We start from the raw sequence: 17,138 nt of genomic DNA on the forward strand, positions 1-17,138 counted from the left end.
TAATAGAGATGGCACCACTCTCAACTGTTCCTCCACTGGCTGAATATTTTCAGGATTCACTATCGGGATGTTATCGTTTACTCTACCGCTTCTCCACTGCTCGTACTCTTGAGATAACCCGAGGTCATAGGTGAACAAATTCACGCGACGAGTTTGCTTCCAAGCCTCAGCAACCCCTTTAACTTTACCCTTATACTGATCTCCTTTGAATGCAAAATCTGATCCTACCAAGTCCCACGTGGCTGGAATGAACTGCCTCGATCCATACTGTCTGGAAACTAGTAGCGGTGCATACCCAACAGAACCCCATATACCTGGCAAAGGAACCCAATCTCGCTCTCCACATCGGTAAAGTATATCCGAAGAGGTATTCCACGAAGCTCGCCACAAAATATCTCCATCTCTAATATCCTTGAAGATGACCATCCATTTTTCTTCGGTAAAGCCCCCAGGCCATTCTTTAGAAAGAAAATCTTTCAAAGGCGAAAACCCCTCTAGAAACACTCGTCCTGGTGCTCTTTCAACATGTTTAAAATGACTCAGAATTCACAGTAGCAGCAAAGGCGCACATCCTATAAAGCGTCCTTCTCCCTCGCGCCTACAAGAACTCAAAGATCGGAATATCTCAGCTAAAATGGCTGGAACAGGATCCACGTGCTTGTCTAATCTTTCAAACAGGTCAACGACTGATACGTCTACATATCCTAGCACCTTTGGAAAAATAACGAGCCCATAAATCCCTAAAGCAAACAAGTCAAGCTTCTTTCTCTTATCAGGATTATGATCAATTACTTCTTTCAAAGCAGCCCAAGAGATAAACTTACTATCTCCCTTCTTCTTAATGTTTCTGACTACCCAATTTTCACTCATTCCGGTCATCAATAGTAATTTCTTCTTAAACGAAGGAGTGACTGGCAGCTTGGTATATACTCTATCCATCTGTGACCTCGAACAACGGACCAAAGCTTGATACTCCTCTATTGTTGGTGTTAGATCCACTCTACCAAATGTGAAACAGCTGTAAGCCGGATTCCAGAATTGTGCCAAGGCTCTAAACAGATTTCGGTCAATAGGAACATCCAGAAGATAAGGAAAATCGCCGTACAACTGATAAAACATCTCCTTATCGGCTACTGTCCATCTTCCCCATATCTCCTTTAGCTCACTTAGATCATTCTGACGCACGTTGATGTGAGTATAACCAAATAACTCCGACACGTATCCAGGCATCACGCTGTCCTCATTGGTCAGTTGGGACTGTTTTGACCACCTCAGAACATCGGCATTGTCCTCAAACTTTTTCTGAACCGTTCGTTCCATATTACTGGCCTTCTATATGGACATCGATCCCAAATCAACACCATGTAATGGATAGTGCAATGCAAAACAGAAAAGAAACAAGACAAAGACAACAAGAGATCGGTTAACAAACATAAAGCAATTAAGTCGGGATAATAATTTGTTCAAGAATCCTACCCACATGCTGGCTACCCAATCATGCTTTATCAGATCCTACCCAACATGATATCTACCCCCATGCTTTGTTATTCACAAAAATAAATCCTAACAGCATGATATCTAATTCGCATACTTATTCAAAAAATAAACCTAACCGCATGATATCTAGTTCGCATACATTTATTCGAAAAAATGAAAATAAATGACTCAAAAAAGCTTTTCCTTGTGTACCCTCCTCACGGGATTCTTAAGGTTCGGGTTTGGCTCAACCTAAGTTCGGGCTCTATATTCACTATATGATGGGTTCGGTTCTAAAGTAATAGGTTCTCGAATTGTCCTTGTCGGTGCCCCCTTAGGCTACCGAACCCTCAATCCTGGCCCATCACAGGCTTTAGGGGATCGAGTTCAATTTCGAGGGAACACACCTCCTTATGTCCATGCGGAGGTGATTACCATCACGAGGACCATAAGGCGTGAGCTCCAGGAGCGATCCACTATCCCATGCGGAGGTGAAAACCACACGAGGGCATAGTCTCTCACTCCTACTTAATTAGGACGGAGCGGGGTTTTAGCTCATGTTATGAAAATGCAACTGTGCAGTGTGTGAGGAAAATCAAAAAACAAACAATAAAAACACTCAAAATCAATTCCTAAAACAAACAATTATTTTGAAATCATTAACAAACATATTAGTACAACTATTTAATTATTAATCGAATTAAATTTAAAAAAATCAAAATATAAACAAAACTTATTAAAAACCAAACAAGGGATCAAAAATCAAATTAAAACGAATTTGTAATTTTCAATTGCAAAGACAATTAATTAATCGACTATCGGCTTGACTCTCTAAAAAAAATCCCCAGCAGAGTCGCCAAGCTGTCGAAACGATTATTCCCTCAAAAGGTGAAAATGTGAGATTTTGAAAACCACATCAATTTTTAACTTATCTCTTTCAATTGATTTTTAATTTAAAAACAAATACGATTTAAAAACCTCTCGTTTCGAAAATTTTGAAATTCTCTTTACGTTAAAAAAAATATTGTTCAAAGAGTCGCCACTAATCTTTGATTAGGGTGTGATTGGGCACCCAAAAATATTTTGTTATTTTAAATAAAAATTAATTTTAATTAAAACAACAAATTAAGGTCTGCGTTACCAAAAAATGAGTTCGGGAGTCGATTACGTGTGGGGAAGGATTAGCACCCCCACAACGCCCTAAATTGGTACCTAATCGATTAATTAACGTCTTTGCAATGAACTTTACAAATTCGGACTTTTTCTGATTTTTGATCCCATAAAATAAAATGTAAATTTAAAACATTCAAAAGCACTCAAATAAATTAAATTAAAATTACCGAGTCGTTTTAGAAAGATAAAGAATGTTCGATTATTTACAAATATCGAGACCAGATCTTAAAAGTTATAACAACCTTTTCTCGATAAATTTAAATAAACGAACATTTCCTTTTCTTTCGTTCCCAAATTTTAGGTGACGAATCAATTTTTGGTTTCACTTTCGGGATACACTTTTATTTTAAAATCACTAAAAGCGGACCTCAAATCAGTTATGACTGCCCACTTAAAACAATTTTAAATTAAAAGTATATTACCCTTAATCCAATTATGTCATATGGTCGAGTTATGCACGTGAGGCTATCATGCATATTATGCAAAATAATGTCATGTAAAAACTAATTAAATAATATCCTATATTCAAATAAACACCTAAGTCTAAAATAAAGTATGGTGATATGGTATATACATGCATACAACGACATTGACATACATTAGAATAAAACAATATATACAATAAAACATACTATTAGTATCTCGATTTCATATTCAAAATTACCATGAAGGACCAGAATAAAATAAAATTAAACTAAGCATGCAAAGTAGGAATTAACCATTAAATTAAAAAACATGCTAAGTGCCTAAATTGTCAAACAACCAAAATTACAAATTACATTTCAAAAATAAAACATAAAAACATTTCAGGACTAACATGAAAAGTGTTCATAAATATGAAGACCAAATTAAGAAGGCACAAAAGATTCGTTCAAGGACCAAAATGAAAGTTCCGTAAATTACATAACCAATGTAAAAACAGTGCAAAAATGGCTCTAACATGATTCTGGGCTAAGATATAAAACGCTTAAAATTAAGAGACAATATTAAAATAACAACAAAGCTCAAAATGCCTGATTTTGGGGACCGAAATGGAATGCGCGCATAATATTGGGTCAGAAATAGAAACTAGGAAAGTATCGGCTGAAACGACGGCGTTTTAGCTAATTCTAAAATAAAATCTAACCTAAAGACAAAACCCTAATATCTAAACCCAACGAATCCCTCGTTGTTATCTCTATCACTCTCAACTCTCTAACTCTCCTTCTTCCTCACTCACGACCGCCTTCACAACCCAAGGAAGCTCCAACACCGCTAAGCCGACGCAGCCCAAGTCTTCCCTACCACAATGGTCATAGGTAAAAAAAACTAGACCAAACTGATCCCATCTCTCGACCCTCTCTGCTCGCTCGACTCCGGTGAGAACACCATCTAAACCCGACGAGGGTTTGGCCACACACAACTCCAGCCGAGAGCCAAAATCCTTAGACTTACCTTCGATCCATGAACGCCGCCGAGCCTCTCAACCACTAAACCAAAGCCCCAACGCCTAGGCTCTAACCGAACCCTCGAGACCCCTCAAAACCAAACCTACGTCCACTGTAGGTTTCCTTCTCCCTAAGTTCCGACGAGGAAATGACTAGAACCCCTAGATCCGAGGACAATCCCGACCGAGACCTACTTAAAACCCATCAAATCCCCAAAATCCAAGGTTTAAAACCAACATGCATGACTGGAAAATAACAAAAAAAATGGACTTACCTTCTCACGGGTCGTGGGTTCCTAAAAAAGACGACCAAGGCTTATGGATTCAAGAGGTAAGTCTTTTTTTTTCGTGGTTTTTTAGAGTGGTGGTTTCTATTTTTTTTTACTGTTTTTGGTTTCGCTGTGGTTTATTGTTTTTCTTCCTCTGGTCGTTGTCGATGGCTGTTAATTTCTATTTTCTCTTCTTCACTACTGCTGACGGGTTGAGGATCGATCCCCTACTCTTTTTTGTGTTCGTTTCTGGTTTCTCCCCTGATTCCCCTCTCCCCCTGCTGATGATAGATGTTAACCTCTTTTTTTCTATTTTCAGTCGTTCACCCCCTCTTTTCTGCGTGTCCCACGTTTCTGGTAGTTAATTGATAATAGAAACTGATATTTTACGGTTTTCTTGACTGCTCAACATATCTCTCTCTATTGCTAACGGTTCCCCTCACGTTTTGGTGCTGCCTTGGTTATTATATTTGTTTGCAGGGGTTCCTTTCATTTTCATTTGGCAAACTGTTCATGCAGAGGCTGGGAAACATTGTTGCTGGAAGCTGAGCTCGGTTCTTAGTTGTTGGGCTGCCAGTTTGGCTTTGATCTCCCACCAATTGAGCACTTTGAGTTGGACCGGACAAATCGAACATCTACAACAATCTTTCTCAAACTTCATGTTAATCTAATTAAATAACCTATGTTCCTTTAAATAAAAAAATTAATTAATTAATTTTTATGAACCGTAAATAAAACATCAATTATTAAAAATATTCCTTCATAAGTTCCAATTCGACGTTGGGCTTCGTATGCATATTTTATTAAAAATATGATCAAAACTTCAATAATTTATATTAAAAAAAATTAATGGATGTCTCATTCATAGAAGCAAGATGTGATGTTAAGAAATTATTCAAATGGCTAAAGTCTACCCGATAATGGTCATAGTTCATTTAGAAGAAAGTAACAAAAACAGGTGGGGCTCAATATGATAAACGATAGAGCAAATACTGTTCAAAACACAAAAAGAAAGGTAATAACATGTTCTTTCTTACATATGAATTGCACTAAATGCAGGGGAAACTTATATGAAATATACAAATACAGACAACAATTTAAGAAACACACAATTCCTTCACCATTCTTCTTTTAACTTGAGATTCAAGCCTTCTCCTTTTCTTTCTCTTCATCACTTTTGGGGTGGTAACCAGGAAGCTTCTTCTTGATTTTCTCCAAAATTCCTTTCTTTTCCTTTGCGTCGCCTTCATGATGGGGCTCAGCTGCTGCTGCTGGAGGTGGGCTACTCACCTCTTCAGCTTTCTTATGTTGTCCAGGGAGTTTCTCTTTGATCTTCTCAAGGAACCCTTTCTTTTCAGCCGTCTCCGGCTGAACCACTGGTTCATCACGCTTCTCCACCGGGACTACTGTGTCCTCTTCTTTCTTTTCCTCTTCCATCTTCTCCTTCAGTCCCTTCTCCTTTTTTTTCTTCTTCTTCTTCTCTCCTCCTTCTCCTTCTTCCTCGTCGCTCGACTGCATGTTTCAGACAAACAGATTACATGTTACTAAGGAATAATTAAAGTATAATCCAAAAATGGAAACTTGTCTCTTGTTAATGTTCTTACAGAGCTGGAGCTGCTATCTGATCGGTGAAGCTTCTCCAGGAGACCATGTTTATTCTTCTCCTCTCCCTCTTCCTCTTCCTCTTCCTTTGTTTCTTCAATCTTAACCTTGTCAAACTCAGTCACGATCACCTCCTCTTGGGGCTTCTCCTCTTCTTTCTTCCCCATGAAATCGAACAACCCTCGGTCCTTGGACTCCACTGCTTCTTCACCGGCGACGCTGCTCTCGATCTCAGGTGCCTTGTTGGTATGCTCCTCTGCCATTTTTTTTTGTGTATCAACAAGCACTAAAATCAAATATGGTCAAAGCTAGATAGTGTTGCGGTTCACCTCTTCAGAGTTGGCTACTGAGTACAGATTGGTGGATTTTGAGAAAGGAGGAGCTGGGATTTTATAGCATCCAAAGCCTCGTCATTCGCAACGTGGATCAGACGCGATTAAGAAAAAGGGGCTATCAAAATATTAATGGAAGCTAAAGGGATAGCCAATCGAGCGCAATTCATGTAACCGACGTTTGCATTGATATAAGTAAAATAAAAAAAGTTGAAACAATATACTCTGTAAACATGATCGACTGTTTTGTACTCGCTCTTTTATTGGATATCTTCCCTTTGAGCACATGTCCAACTAAAGAAAGCGAGTGTGGTTGTAGTTAATATGCTAGCGCAGGAGGAAATGAGAAAAAGAAAAAAAAGACACTCTGTACTACAAGTCATGCGAGCATGCGACCAATGGGATCGAAGACACGTGGAGGGCGGTTTTGGCCTGCGAAGGTCGGTGTAGGGACCCAGACAGAGATACGTTACTTGGGGCTGAGCCTATGCCTATGCGACTCTGTCAGTTGGGCTGTTTAGGATTCTAAGGATTTAAAATAATATATATATATATTTCTATTTTTTTCGTTGTTTAAATAATTGAAATGAAAAAAGAAAAAGAAAAAAAAGGTATATGAGGTCTTTATATATATTAAAAAATGTAATGTAGCCTTCGAATTAATTTTGCACTTAATGTGGTCCTTAAATTTAAAAAATAAATCTTATATAGTCATTTAACTAATAATTTTTATTATTGATTGTTACGATACTAACGTGACATTTTACAGTGTTGGCATAGCGATATACGATGTTTATATGACGATCCATTGTGGTTGATGATGTGACAGATGGTTAAATTAATTTTTTTATCGATTTCGAGTACCAAATTGATTTTTTAAGTTTAAGGGCTTATTTGATCTTTTTAGAAAAATATTTTAAATTTAAACTATGCAAAAATACTAAAAAAAATTAAATTACTAAAAAATTTAAAAAATATATTAAGAGTTATTGAAAATGTTAGTTTTTTTAAATGATTCATTGAATTTATAAACAAAATTTAATGTGATTTTTATTTTATTTAACAGTATAATTATATTGTTATATTTGTACATATTAATTCTAATGTGAGTTCTATTTTATTTTTATTTTATAAAGATGAATTTGCTACTCCTTGAAGATTTTTAAAAAATAAATATTAGAGGTTATAAAAAAATACCTCAAACACGTAGACTTTATATCTACCTTAACTCTATAGAATTGTATCTAACATAAATTAATAGGGTACAAAACAATTTTCCTATTAATTTTTTTGGGATCAAATTTAGGTGAAGTTTATTTCCTTCTATCATGTTATATTTACTAAAATGCTCCTCTTAATTGTATAACTATAAATTTCATAATTACATAGTTTTCATGATAATTTATACACAAATTTTCAATTTATTTTGTATAAGACTTTATAATATTTTTTAATTCAATTTTATAAAAAAAAATAATGAAATTGAATTAGGCAAACATTTAGAGTTTAAGATATTTAGATATAAATATATAAAATAAAATTTGTACATTATGAATGAGTTTATATTTATATACATAAAACTCTAGTTAATTTGAGGTAAAATAATAATATATTTTAATTTTTTTTGCAATTTAATTTTTATTTTTAATATTTTTATATTTTAAATTTAGAATATTTTTATTTTTAAAAGAATCAAATAAGCATTTAAACTTTCAAAAACCTAATTTGACCCTTGAACTCGATCAAAAAAAATCAATTTAACACATTTGTCATGTCACTGACTATGGCACCCGTTATATTGGATGTCATGTCAGCATCGTAGACTATCACATCAGCATCATAATGGTCAACGATAAAATTCGTTGGTCAAAATGTCACATTAAGTTTATTTTCTAAGTTTGAGGGTTACATTAAGTGCAAAAATAGTTCGACGGTCGCGTTTTTTTAAAGTACAAGGGTCTCATCTACCTTTTTGCCAAAGAAAAAATAAATGCAAGTATTATTTTCTTTTTTTGATTAATCTGGAGTAAGTAGAAGACAATATTTGTTCCAAGATAACTCTTAACCATTTAAAATGAAACACTCACACCCCATACATTCATGGTACTTGAAACCGAGACCTCAAAGAATAACAATTTGTTTTACCATTGAGGTCACTTGGTTTGTGCATAAATGTAAGCATTTGAAATTAATTTGTGATCTAAATTATTTGTTACAATATACGTGAAATTCATCGTGAGGAAATGAAAAGTTTCATAAAATATAATAAATAATTAAAATTCGTTTTCATGACATGACAAATTCCATACAAATTTCTTTTGTCACATATGACGAGGTTTATATTTTAGTATAGTTTATAGTATACTTATTTTCCTCATTACGAATTTTACATATACTGTACTAAATAATCTAAATCTCAAAATACATATTTATTAATTTTTATTTTAAAAAAGGTAAACTAGAGTTTAGATTATTCAATTATTAGTTTGAGTATGAATGAATTATTTTTTAAAAAATATTATTTTAACTACTATACTAAAATATTGTTACAAAAAAAAAAAGTTATTAGATTGTTCAATATGAGATGAAAGTTTAATATGATATGATATAATAATATTTTTATTCCCTAAAATTCAAGTATTCTATCAATTTATTCATGATATAAAATATTATAATAAATTTAATTTTTCATATTTGAAAATTCTATCCACTTTGTCCCTTTCTTCTCTGAAATTACTTGTTCTTCATTAATGATCAACACCCTCGACACTCATCGTATTTCTTTGTTACTAGTATTTTCTCTGAACTTTCTTTTATTGCTCTTGTTAAACTTTGAATCTTTAATGTTATCAACTTTATTGTTTATTAATACCCTAAGTAGAAATTGTTTTAAAAACAGTTATTCGTGTAATAAATACATGTGTTTATAATTTAGTCCATTTATTTTAGATTTGTACCATGTTAAATTTGAGATAATACTTAATGTGCAAGCTAATAGTCAGGCTAGAAAATTATCTGATTGATACAATATTGATAGTTTAGGATTTAATTAGAATATTTTTAAATTGAAGGATTAATTTTAAATCTATGTCTAGTTTGAGACGATGGGTGCATTTTACTCGAAAACTAATAATCTTCAAAATATGGCTGGCCCATATCAAATGCATAGCAATTCAACTATAGGCCTGACGGGTCGTGCTCAGTCAAATCGAAAGCCCGTCAAACACGCCGGCTCTGCTTCTTTCTTTCTTTTTCTTTTTATTTTTGAAAGAAATTCATTATTATTTTCAGGTATTTTAGGAGTAAAAAGAAAAGGAAAAGGAGGGTAATTAGAGGGGGAGAGAGATTGAGGAAGAAAATTAAGAGGAGAGAGGGTCTACGGAACGCCAACTCAACAACCGAGGCAGAATTGAATCGAGCATTGATGCTATCACTTACCTTTTTTCTAGCTCCGATTCGCATACTGCTCTGCAAATTATCAAATTTCAACGAATTTGTAATCTCCAAACACCAACAAAACAGAAGGCAGATAGTCAGGGAAAGAAGGAAGGAAGCGATGATAACGCGATCGAATTTAGCAGAGCAGTTGAGAGAGTATCAGATTCGATCAAAGCACGATTGGGCCTCCGTTTCGATTTTCACTTCGACGTCTAATTTTACGTCTTCTAGGTATGCCTAATTCCATGATTGCGTTTTTCTGTATTTTTTTCTTTCGAATATAACGTTGGAATTTTGTAACTGTTTTAACCTGGTTGTGATTCTATATCAAGATCTTTGTTCTTTACGGTCTGGATATGATTTTCTCCCATTATTTTGAACTTCGATCGGAAAACTTTACCGATTTACGTACATAATATAACTTAGATAAAAAAAATTCAGCTATGGCTTCTCTATATGTTTTTAATTTTGTAAAAATAATGTCCACTTTTAAAATGTACATTTACTAAGACTTGAAGGGGGGAGCAACGATTTTTGGAGCAATTAAATTATCGTTTGGAAATACTTTGAAATTTTAATTGCTCGAAGAAGCGAATTGACTCTGGGTTTTGTTAGACTGCTTTTGAGTCCGAATTGTGTTAATTAGACCCTCAAAAAGTATAGACCAATAATGTTTGAAATTTTTGGTTCATCTTATTTTTCATCAGAAATAGAAATAAGATGGCTCGAAGAAGCCTGCCCCTTGGGGGTGACAGAATTAGAAAATTCCTCCAGTGTTTGTATCATGTAGCTGATTCGTGAGACTGAGAGTTTGTTGTGGAGATGAGTATGGGTTCTGATAATGCGGTAGCCCTTGCAAGTCAGCTTTAGGTGTACTTATGAGTTATGACATTGTTGTTATCTTGCTAACCCTCACTTTTCTACTTGTCTGCCGGGTTTTATTTTATATTTTAGATTTTCAACTGAATGAATTTGGTGGTTGGTGTGTGACTTAACTGTATGATGGTAGATGCTGTTGGTTCAGCTGTAACAGTTGTGTATCATGTGTATCTCTAGTTCTTTCTCATCTTTGAAGTATATATAAGAGCAGAATGCTTACCGATCTGTTGGGAATAGGTTCTTCAGAAATTGTTTGGATTATCCAAGGTCATGGAAGATTAGGGACTTAGGGTAGGTGGCGTTATTGCTCATATTGAGAAGCCTTGACGCCGGAAGTTGAAAATATTAAGCTGTTGGCATTGAACCTAAACTTTGCAGCATGTGTGCATTTGATGTTTTTTATTTTTTTGCTACTTATGCATGTGTAGTAGTTTGAACAAGTTTTGAAATGTTTGTTGGGTTACAATTAGATTAAATAAATTATACGAGACAGAAGATTCCAACCTTTTATCAGAGAGTGTGACATACAGACTAGTTAGTTTTATTGTGATCCATTCATTTGGTCTTCTTTGTCATGTTATCTAATCGTTGTGCTTTCTTGTTTCGTGGTTGCAGGGTTGATGTTGTGCTCTTTGTTTTATGGGAACTTGTTATTTTAGCTTTCCTGGTTTTTTCAGCTGTCTCTTTATATTTTAGGCATTTGCAACTTGCCTTTATCCTAGTATGCATAACAATGCTATTGCTTCTCTGCATGAAAATCACAAAACAAATTAGATTGGCTAGGAAAAAGAAAAGAAGGATGCTTCTTCCGTTATCTATGTAGAACTACATGAAGCTTGGTCTTTTTTGATAAAAACGGACCAACTTGTGGTATAAATTTTGAGATCTACTGATCATTGCATTTTGTTCATGCTTACTGTGGTAAAGAGAATGTGAATTGGCCCAAGCCTAGCTGATGCTGGAATACGGTTTCGATATGATCACCTCAAAAGTTTGGGAACCATTGGGGAGTCTAATGAGTTGAGGTGGAAAGTTGGATGCTCTAATTGAACTGGTAGTAGTTAATTCGAAGGTACAGGGCGGTTCTCACTACCTTTTTTCCCCCATCCTATTCGTAGCTGTGAGAAACTAAATTTAGAATGCTTATCCAGGTGCTAGTGTAGTAAACAATATTTGCTTTATTTTGTAACGTGTTCAGACATGTTTGTAGTCTTAAAGACGTCAGAGGATAGGAGTAGATGCTGTGAGTGATTGAAACATTTGTGCATGTATGATATACCCGTAAAGTTGATTTGCAGCAGATCAATAGTATACGTAGGCTGAAGAGTTCTACTGTCCACTAATAAATTATAGAATGGTTAATAATTTCTTTTATCTAACTATTTATACTTTTTTATCGAGACATCCAATCTCTTGGAAATTTATTAAAAAACTGAATTTCAAGCGTTAGTGTATGGCCTCTTAAAGCAAAAGCCATTATCCCCACAGCATTTAGAAATCTGAAAACCATAGTCATGTGTCTTACCCCAATCAAGGTCAAGCCTTCCCTCGGTGATATAAATCATCCACGTCATTGTGCAGTGTCAGATGACTTGGGTACAAATTCTATTTTAATCCGATCAAAGGACAAAAAAAACTAATTTGAATGAAAATTGGATTTATTTTAATAAAAAAGAAACGTGTTTATATATCGAAGACATACATGATCAGACAACACGGCATAGATGAGAGCATTGACTATCACTCTTAGGTATAATATTAGCTTTGACTATCACTCTTAGGTATATTATTAAAGTATTATATTTAAACATTTGAAAAAAAAGCCTAGTATCTTGAGTTCGACATTTAATTGAGTCGTTTCAAGACGAGTTTAAAATTTAATTGATGATCAGATGATCCTTGAACATACTTTGTAACCTCTAAATTCTTGAATTTCATTCAAAAAGTCATCATGAATAAGTTGATGTCTTGATCTTAAAAAAACAACTACAAATTTTTCAATCTAAAATAACTAATTTTGCCCGTCACTATCACTTTGTATATGAAAATATAACTAGGACAGCCCTGTTTATGGATTTGATACCAACCTTCAACTAAATTAATGTGAGAGGACTTTTCCTGAAGTAATTATTTAACTTGAATTTCAGCTGAGCTATATAAGTTTGGAATTAGTGCTTGAAACTATGTAATAGAAGGAAACGAAGTTACTTCGCAGCAACGTAACTCCATATGGAGTTGTTTCTTTTATTCGGCGAAACAAATCCGAACACCAAGGTAACTTCCAATTTCGGTGAAACCTTTTTGATTTTTTTCACGGCAGAATGATCTTCAACTGATGCGAGTCCAATAACATGAACAATGCCTTGTCCGGTATTTCGGAGACGTGTCTTTGAACAATGCTGTCCATTGGCAATCCGCACTCTTCCTCCCACAAACTGAAGAGCTCTTTGAAAACGTTGGTGCGGAGATATGTAACCCCTCAGACCGATGTGGGTAACCCGATCCGATCTAGGGAGTCACATTAGGGCCACCGGAGCGACCCACCGTAAAAATAGCAGAAAATTTAAAACTTTTTATCATAACATGTAAACTCATAAAATCATTTATCAGTATTTAGAAATAAAACAGATTTTCAGACTCATATATATAAAACAAAATACAATTACATGCCACCTAATCACATGTATCATACTCTGCAAACAAAGCCGGAATAACTCACTGAAGTCGATTGCTTCACTGGTACAATTCTTTTAACCTGCAATTGTGAGTAATAGAGTGAGCTTCGGAAAGCTCAGTAATAAAGAACTACCAGATGATGCTGAAGAACGTGCAGATACAGATAAACATATATTTCCTTATCGATTCAGACATCTACAGATCTTTATGTTGAGCGGAAATCCTACTGATATTTCAGGTAGTAACCGACAGTGAGCTTTCAGTTCAGATAAATATTTCGGATAATCGAGTTTAGGAGATCATAATAGGTTATCTAGTGTGTTCCCGTAAAACATTTAAAACTATTATGCTTTTTAAAATCATTACAGTTCACAGTTATAAAAAATCATAGGATTTTTTAATTTAAAAACTTTGAATCGTCTTCCAACCGAACGCCATGTTCAGATCCCCATAACTGCACAACCTAAGAGAGTACCTTGGGGCCTGCGAGTCTACCTAAGAATATTCTCGGGCCCACAAAGGCCTACCCAAGAAAAATCTCAGGGCCACATAGCCTACCCAAGGGTCGCCTTAGGTCCATAAGGAATTACCAGTCGGTGCAGAACCTATAAAAGGAATTAACCGCAGCGCCTGAACCTGCCAGAGTCTTCATACCAGATCCCAGAGTACCCCGAATAAAACATTTTCCGCCAGTAAACGGAGATATCAGAAATCAGAGCAGAAATCAGAACATAACTCAGAGCAGAAATCAGAACCGAAATCAGATAAAATATTCATATGATCAGGGAACACACTAGATGCTACAGATATGGTTCAGAGGTACTGGATAATCTTATCGGACAGAGAAACAGAGATATTTAGTATACCGTTAGAATGTCAGAAATTAGAATCACTATCGGAAGAGTTTATTAGCTGATGGGATCATCGGTTATTCAGAACATGACTTATCAGGATCATTTAGTATTCGGGCAGTTTTCGGAGGATCAAGTATTCAGAAAGTTTTTCAGAATCCTTTGCATATGAGTTACTTGTTTTTCGTATATGACCAGAGTGATTTGAGCTGATAAGCGAGAACGAAGATTCAGGACATTTACCATCTATGTCGATCGATCGGATTATCAAATAACTCGAGCTGGACCACTTCCAGAACTGATACTTCTCTACTGATCAATTCATTGTCCTTCTAGGGTATTAATCATTCCTGGGCTTAGTGATATTCTTAGGTCATTTGCATTCTAGAGTATTTTGGTCATTGTACAGATCCAAGGTATTTCAATCTTTTCCTTCCGTCTGGTCTTATTATTTAATTCAAACTATTCATCTATTCCAGTCCTTTCAAACAATTCTCACAAAAAATCATCATCGATAAATTATTCTTCAGGTATTTACCCTTAACTCAAAGATTTTCGGGTCAAGTGCCTTCTCAGATTTTACAAACGGAATATCAGAAATTTTATGTACAAAGTAATGATCTTAACAATTAGATTTGTAATTTATCGAGTTAAGTACGAATCCTCAAAGTATTTTCTCATGCATGGTCAACTTAGACTGTTTTTACCTCTCAAGGGCATTTTTGTATTTTCTTAACCATGTAAATTTCGGTATTAAAACTCTTAACAAGGATAATTATAATTTAGATATTCTAGGGTTAATCGTTTTTCCGAATAGTCTCTAAACTATAAATTATTCCTTAACAAACTTCTTATATATCTTCTAGGGTTAATTATTGTCTTTTTACAACATAAGGGTATTTTCGTAATTTTACCTAATCGAAGTATTCTCATAATTTATCACTTAAACCGTATTCGATTCGAATCCATCCACAATTAAACAGGCATATATATAAATATATCCATGCATTTATCCATTATCAACATGTTCTATAAAATATAAAGAGGTAGTAATGTATTACCTCGATTTTCATGCTATATCGATCGACCATTTAAATTCCATTTGAACGACCTTGATCTTTAATTCAACTTCCAATATTTTCCTCACGATCCAGGCCATCAAAATTACTAACTCATATCCAAATAATTTCCCTCGCCATAAAATTAACTTATTAGAATCTAAATAATAATTTGAGGACTCAATTGATAAAATTGAAAACTAATGTTGCCATCAAAATAGTTAATTACTTAATTTAGTGACTAAATTGATCTTGTAAAAACTATTATGTCATAACTATTATGTCATAACTATAACCACAACTATTATGTCATAACTATAACCACTTGGAAACTAAGAGACAAGGTAAAGATCTCACCAAACTTGGGTGACATACCTTGTGATTTACCACTTTATTTTCCTAGACACCACCCACGTGATTTTCATGTTGGAATCATAACCCCATTTTCCTTTGTCTTCGGATCATATTCCTTTTTCTTTTCCCTTAATTTTTTGAATGTTTGATTGTTGATGAAAGACTAATTTCAAGCTTCTTGGTCCGACGTATCCACTGTTAGTTCATCCATTTCGGTCGGGACGACACTCGTTTATGCTATCAAACAAGTTTTTCATTTCAGCTCCTTCACATGTTGGATTACTTCTGCAAGTAGTGAAGCCTTGTCCGTTTTGGTGGTGCTTGGGAGTAAGCTGCGTAACTTTGCGAGATGGTTGTTGATTCTGCGAGTATTTCCATTGAGATTGTTTCCTTTGTTTGACCAGTTTCTTCACTTGCTGAAACTCCATTAACTAGATCCAAGATAACTTGTGGGCGATTTGGTACATGTGCATTCATAAACTTCATACGGGTAAATCAACGGGTATTGAAGCACTTATCTCTTTCATCAAGAATCATACGCAGAGTTTGAGCTTGCTCAGAGAAGGTTTCAAGCCCCTTTTCCTCCTCAACAGGTCCATTGGAAACTCCCTCGTGCTCTATGGGTTAAAGTAAATTTTGACGCTAGCTCAACCTTTGCGGCCGAAGCCATGGCCACTTTGCACGCTATCCAGCTAGTCATTGATATGGGGCTCACACGCGTCTCGATCAACAAACAAAGCAACCCATTTGTTGGCATTGTTCCATGTTCCCACGGTTGAAGATGCTTTCTGGGTTGAAGAAGCTCCAGCTCCAGCTCCGGTAGCCCTTCAAGTTGCCAAGGATTGTCGTTTGTTGGATCTGCCGTAGTTGGGACTCCGATGGTTTGAGGGGTCTATTTTTAGGTTCAATCTCAACTTGTTTTGCTTATTTCCTTACTAGTTCGATCATTTTTCCATGGTTTTTCGCAAGGAAAGCTATAGGAACCAAGCACTGTTTTCGAACTTAGTGGAAAGAAACATATGTGATAAAGCCATGGTACATAATATGGTTCAAGGGAAATTCATAAACGCTTATCTCCAAGCATATAAATAAAGAAATACCAATTATAGAAACTTGTCGGTTTTGAGAATAAAGAAATCTTGGTATGGGTTTTTTTAACTTGATTCTCATCACTTATAGCTTTGCTTGGATTCATGTGTTCCTTTATTAATAGGTTGGTTTATTTCTCCTTTTTTCTCTTCTTCGTGACCCTTTTTACCCTTAAATAATTAACACAACAAAGCTACACGTATATGATACAAAGTCTTCAACTTTATTTGGTTGCTTTCTTTGTCAGACTCCAAAGACTTTTGTCTTCATGTTTGAGTTTGTATAATAATTTTCTTCAATTATAGAATGTTATTATCCTTATTTTATTCCTATCTCACCCAACAATTTGTCCATATTCTATCTAATTCATTATCCTCAATTTGTTTAATAAAATAGTGGTCTAATAAAACAATTATTTTCCAACCAACTTCATATTTAATCTAGAAGAAACACAACCCTAAATTGGGGTGTTACAAGATATGCCAAGGGAACAAACAAAACACTAATCCAGAGTA

At 34.9% G+C, this 17,138-nt stretch overlaps 2 protein-coding genes across 3 annotated transcripts; one reads left to right on the forward strand and one right to left on the reverse strand.

The window, feature by feature from the left end:
• Positions 1 to 5,435: 5,435 nt before the first annotated feature.
• On the reverse strand, positions 5,436 to 6,319 carry LOC120127759 (phosphoprotein ECPP44-like). The gene is made up of 2 exons (XM_039145614.1): positions 5,949 to 6,319; positions 5,436 to 5,856 (listed from the first exon to the last, which is right to left on the reverse strand). The coding sequence occupies exons 1-2, from the start codon at positions 6,207 to 6,209 to the stop codon at positions 5,488 to 5,490; spliced, it is 630 nt and encodes a 209-aa protein (XP_039001545.1). The 5' UTR covers positions 6,210 to 6,319; the 3' UTR covers positions 5,436 to 5,487.
• A 3,293-nt stretch (positions 6,320 to 9,612) lies between these two features.
• LOC120127861 lies at positions 9,613 to 11,924 on the forward strand. 2 transcript variants are annotated; one of them, XR_005516583.1, is made up of 3 exons: positions 9,613 to 9,947; positions 11,211 to 11,484; positions 11,529 to 11,924. XR_005516583.1 is itself a non-coding variant. In XM_039145701.1 (2 exons), the coding sequence occupies exons 1-2, from the start codon at positions 9,703 to 9,705 to the stop codon at positions 11,416 to 11,418; spliced, it is 453 nt and encodes a 150-aa protein (XP_039001632.1). In that variant the 5' UTR covers positions 9,613 to 9,702; the 3' UTR covers positions 11,419 to 11,924. The 2 variants fall into 2 exon arrangements, 1 of the variants encoding a protein (XP_039001632.1); XM_039145701.1 differs by having other exon boundaries at positions 11,211 to 11,924.
• The last annotated feature ends 5,214 nt before the right edge of the window (positions 11,925 to 17,138 follow it).

The sequence above is a fragment of the Hibiscus syriacus genome, unplaced genomic scaffold, assembly GCF_006381635.1.
Source record: "Hibiscus syriacus cultivar Baekdansim isolate YM2019G1 unplaced genomic scaffold, ASM638163v2 tig00000132_pilon, whole genome shotgun sequence".
Lineage (NCBI taxonomy): Eukaryota > Viridiplantae > Streptophyta > Magnoliopsida > Malvales > Malvaceae > Hibiscus > Hibiscus syriacus.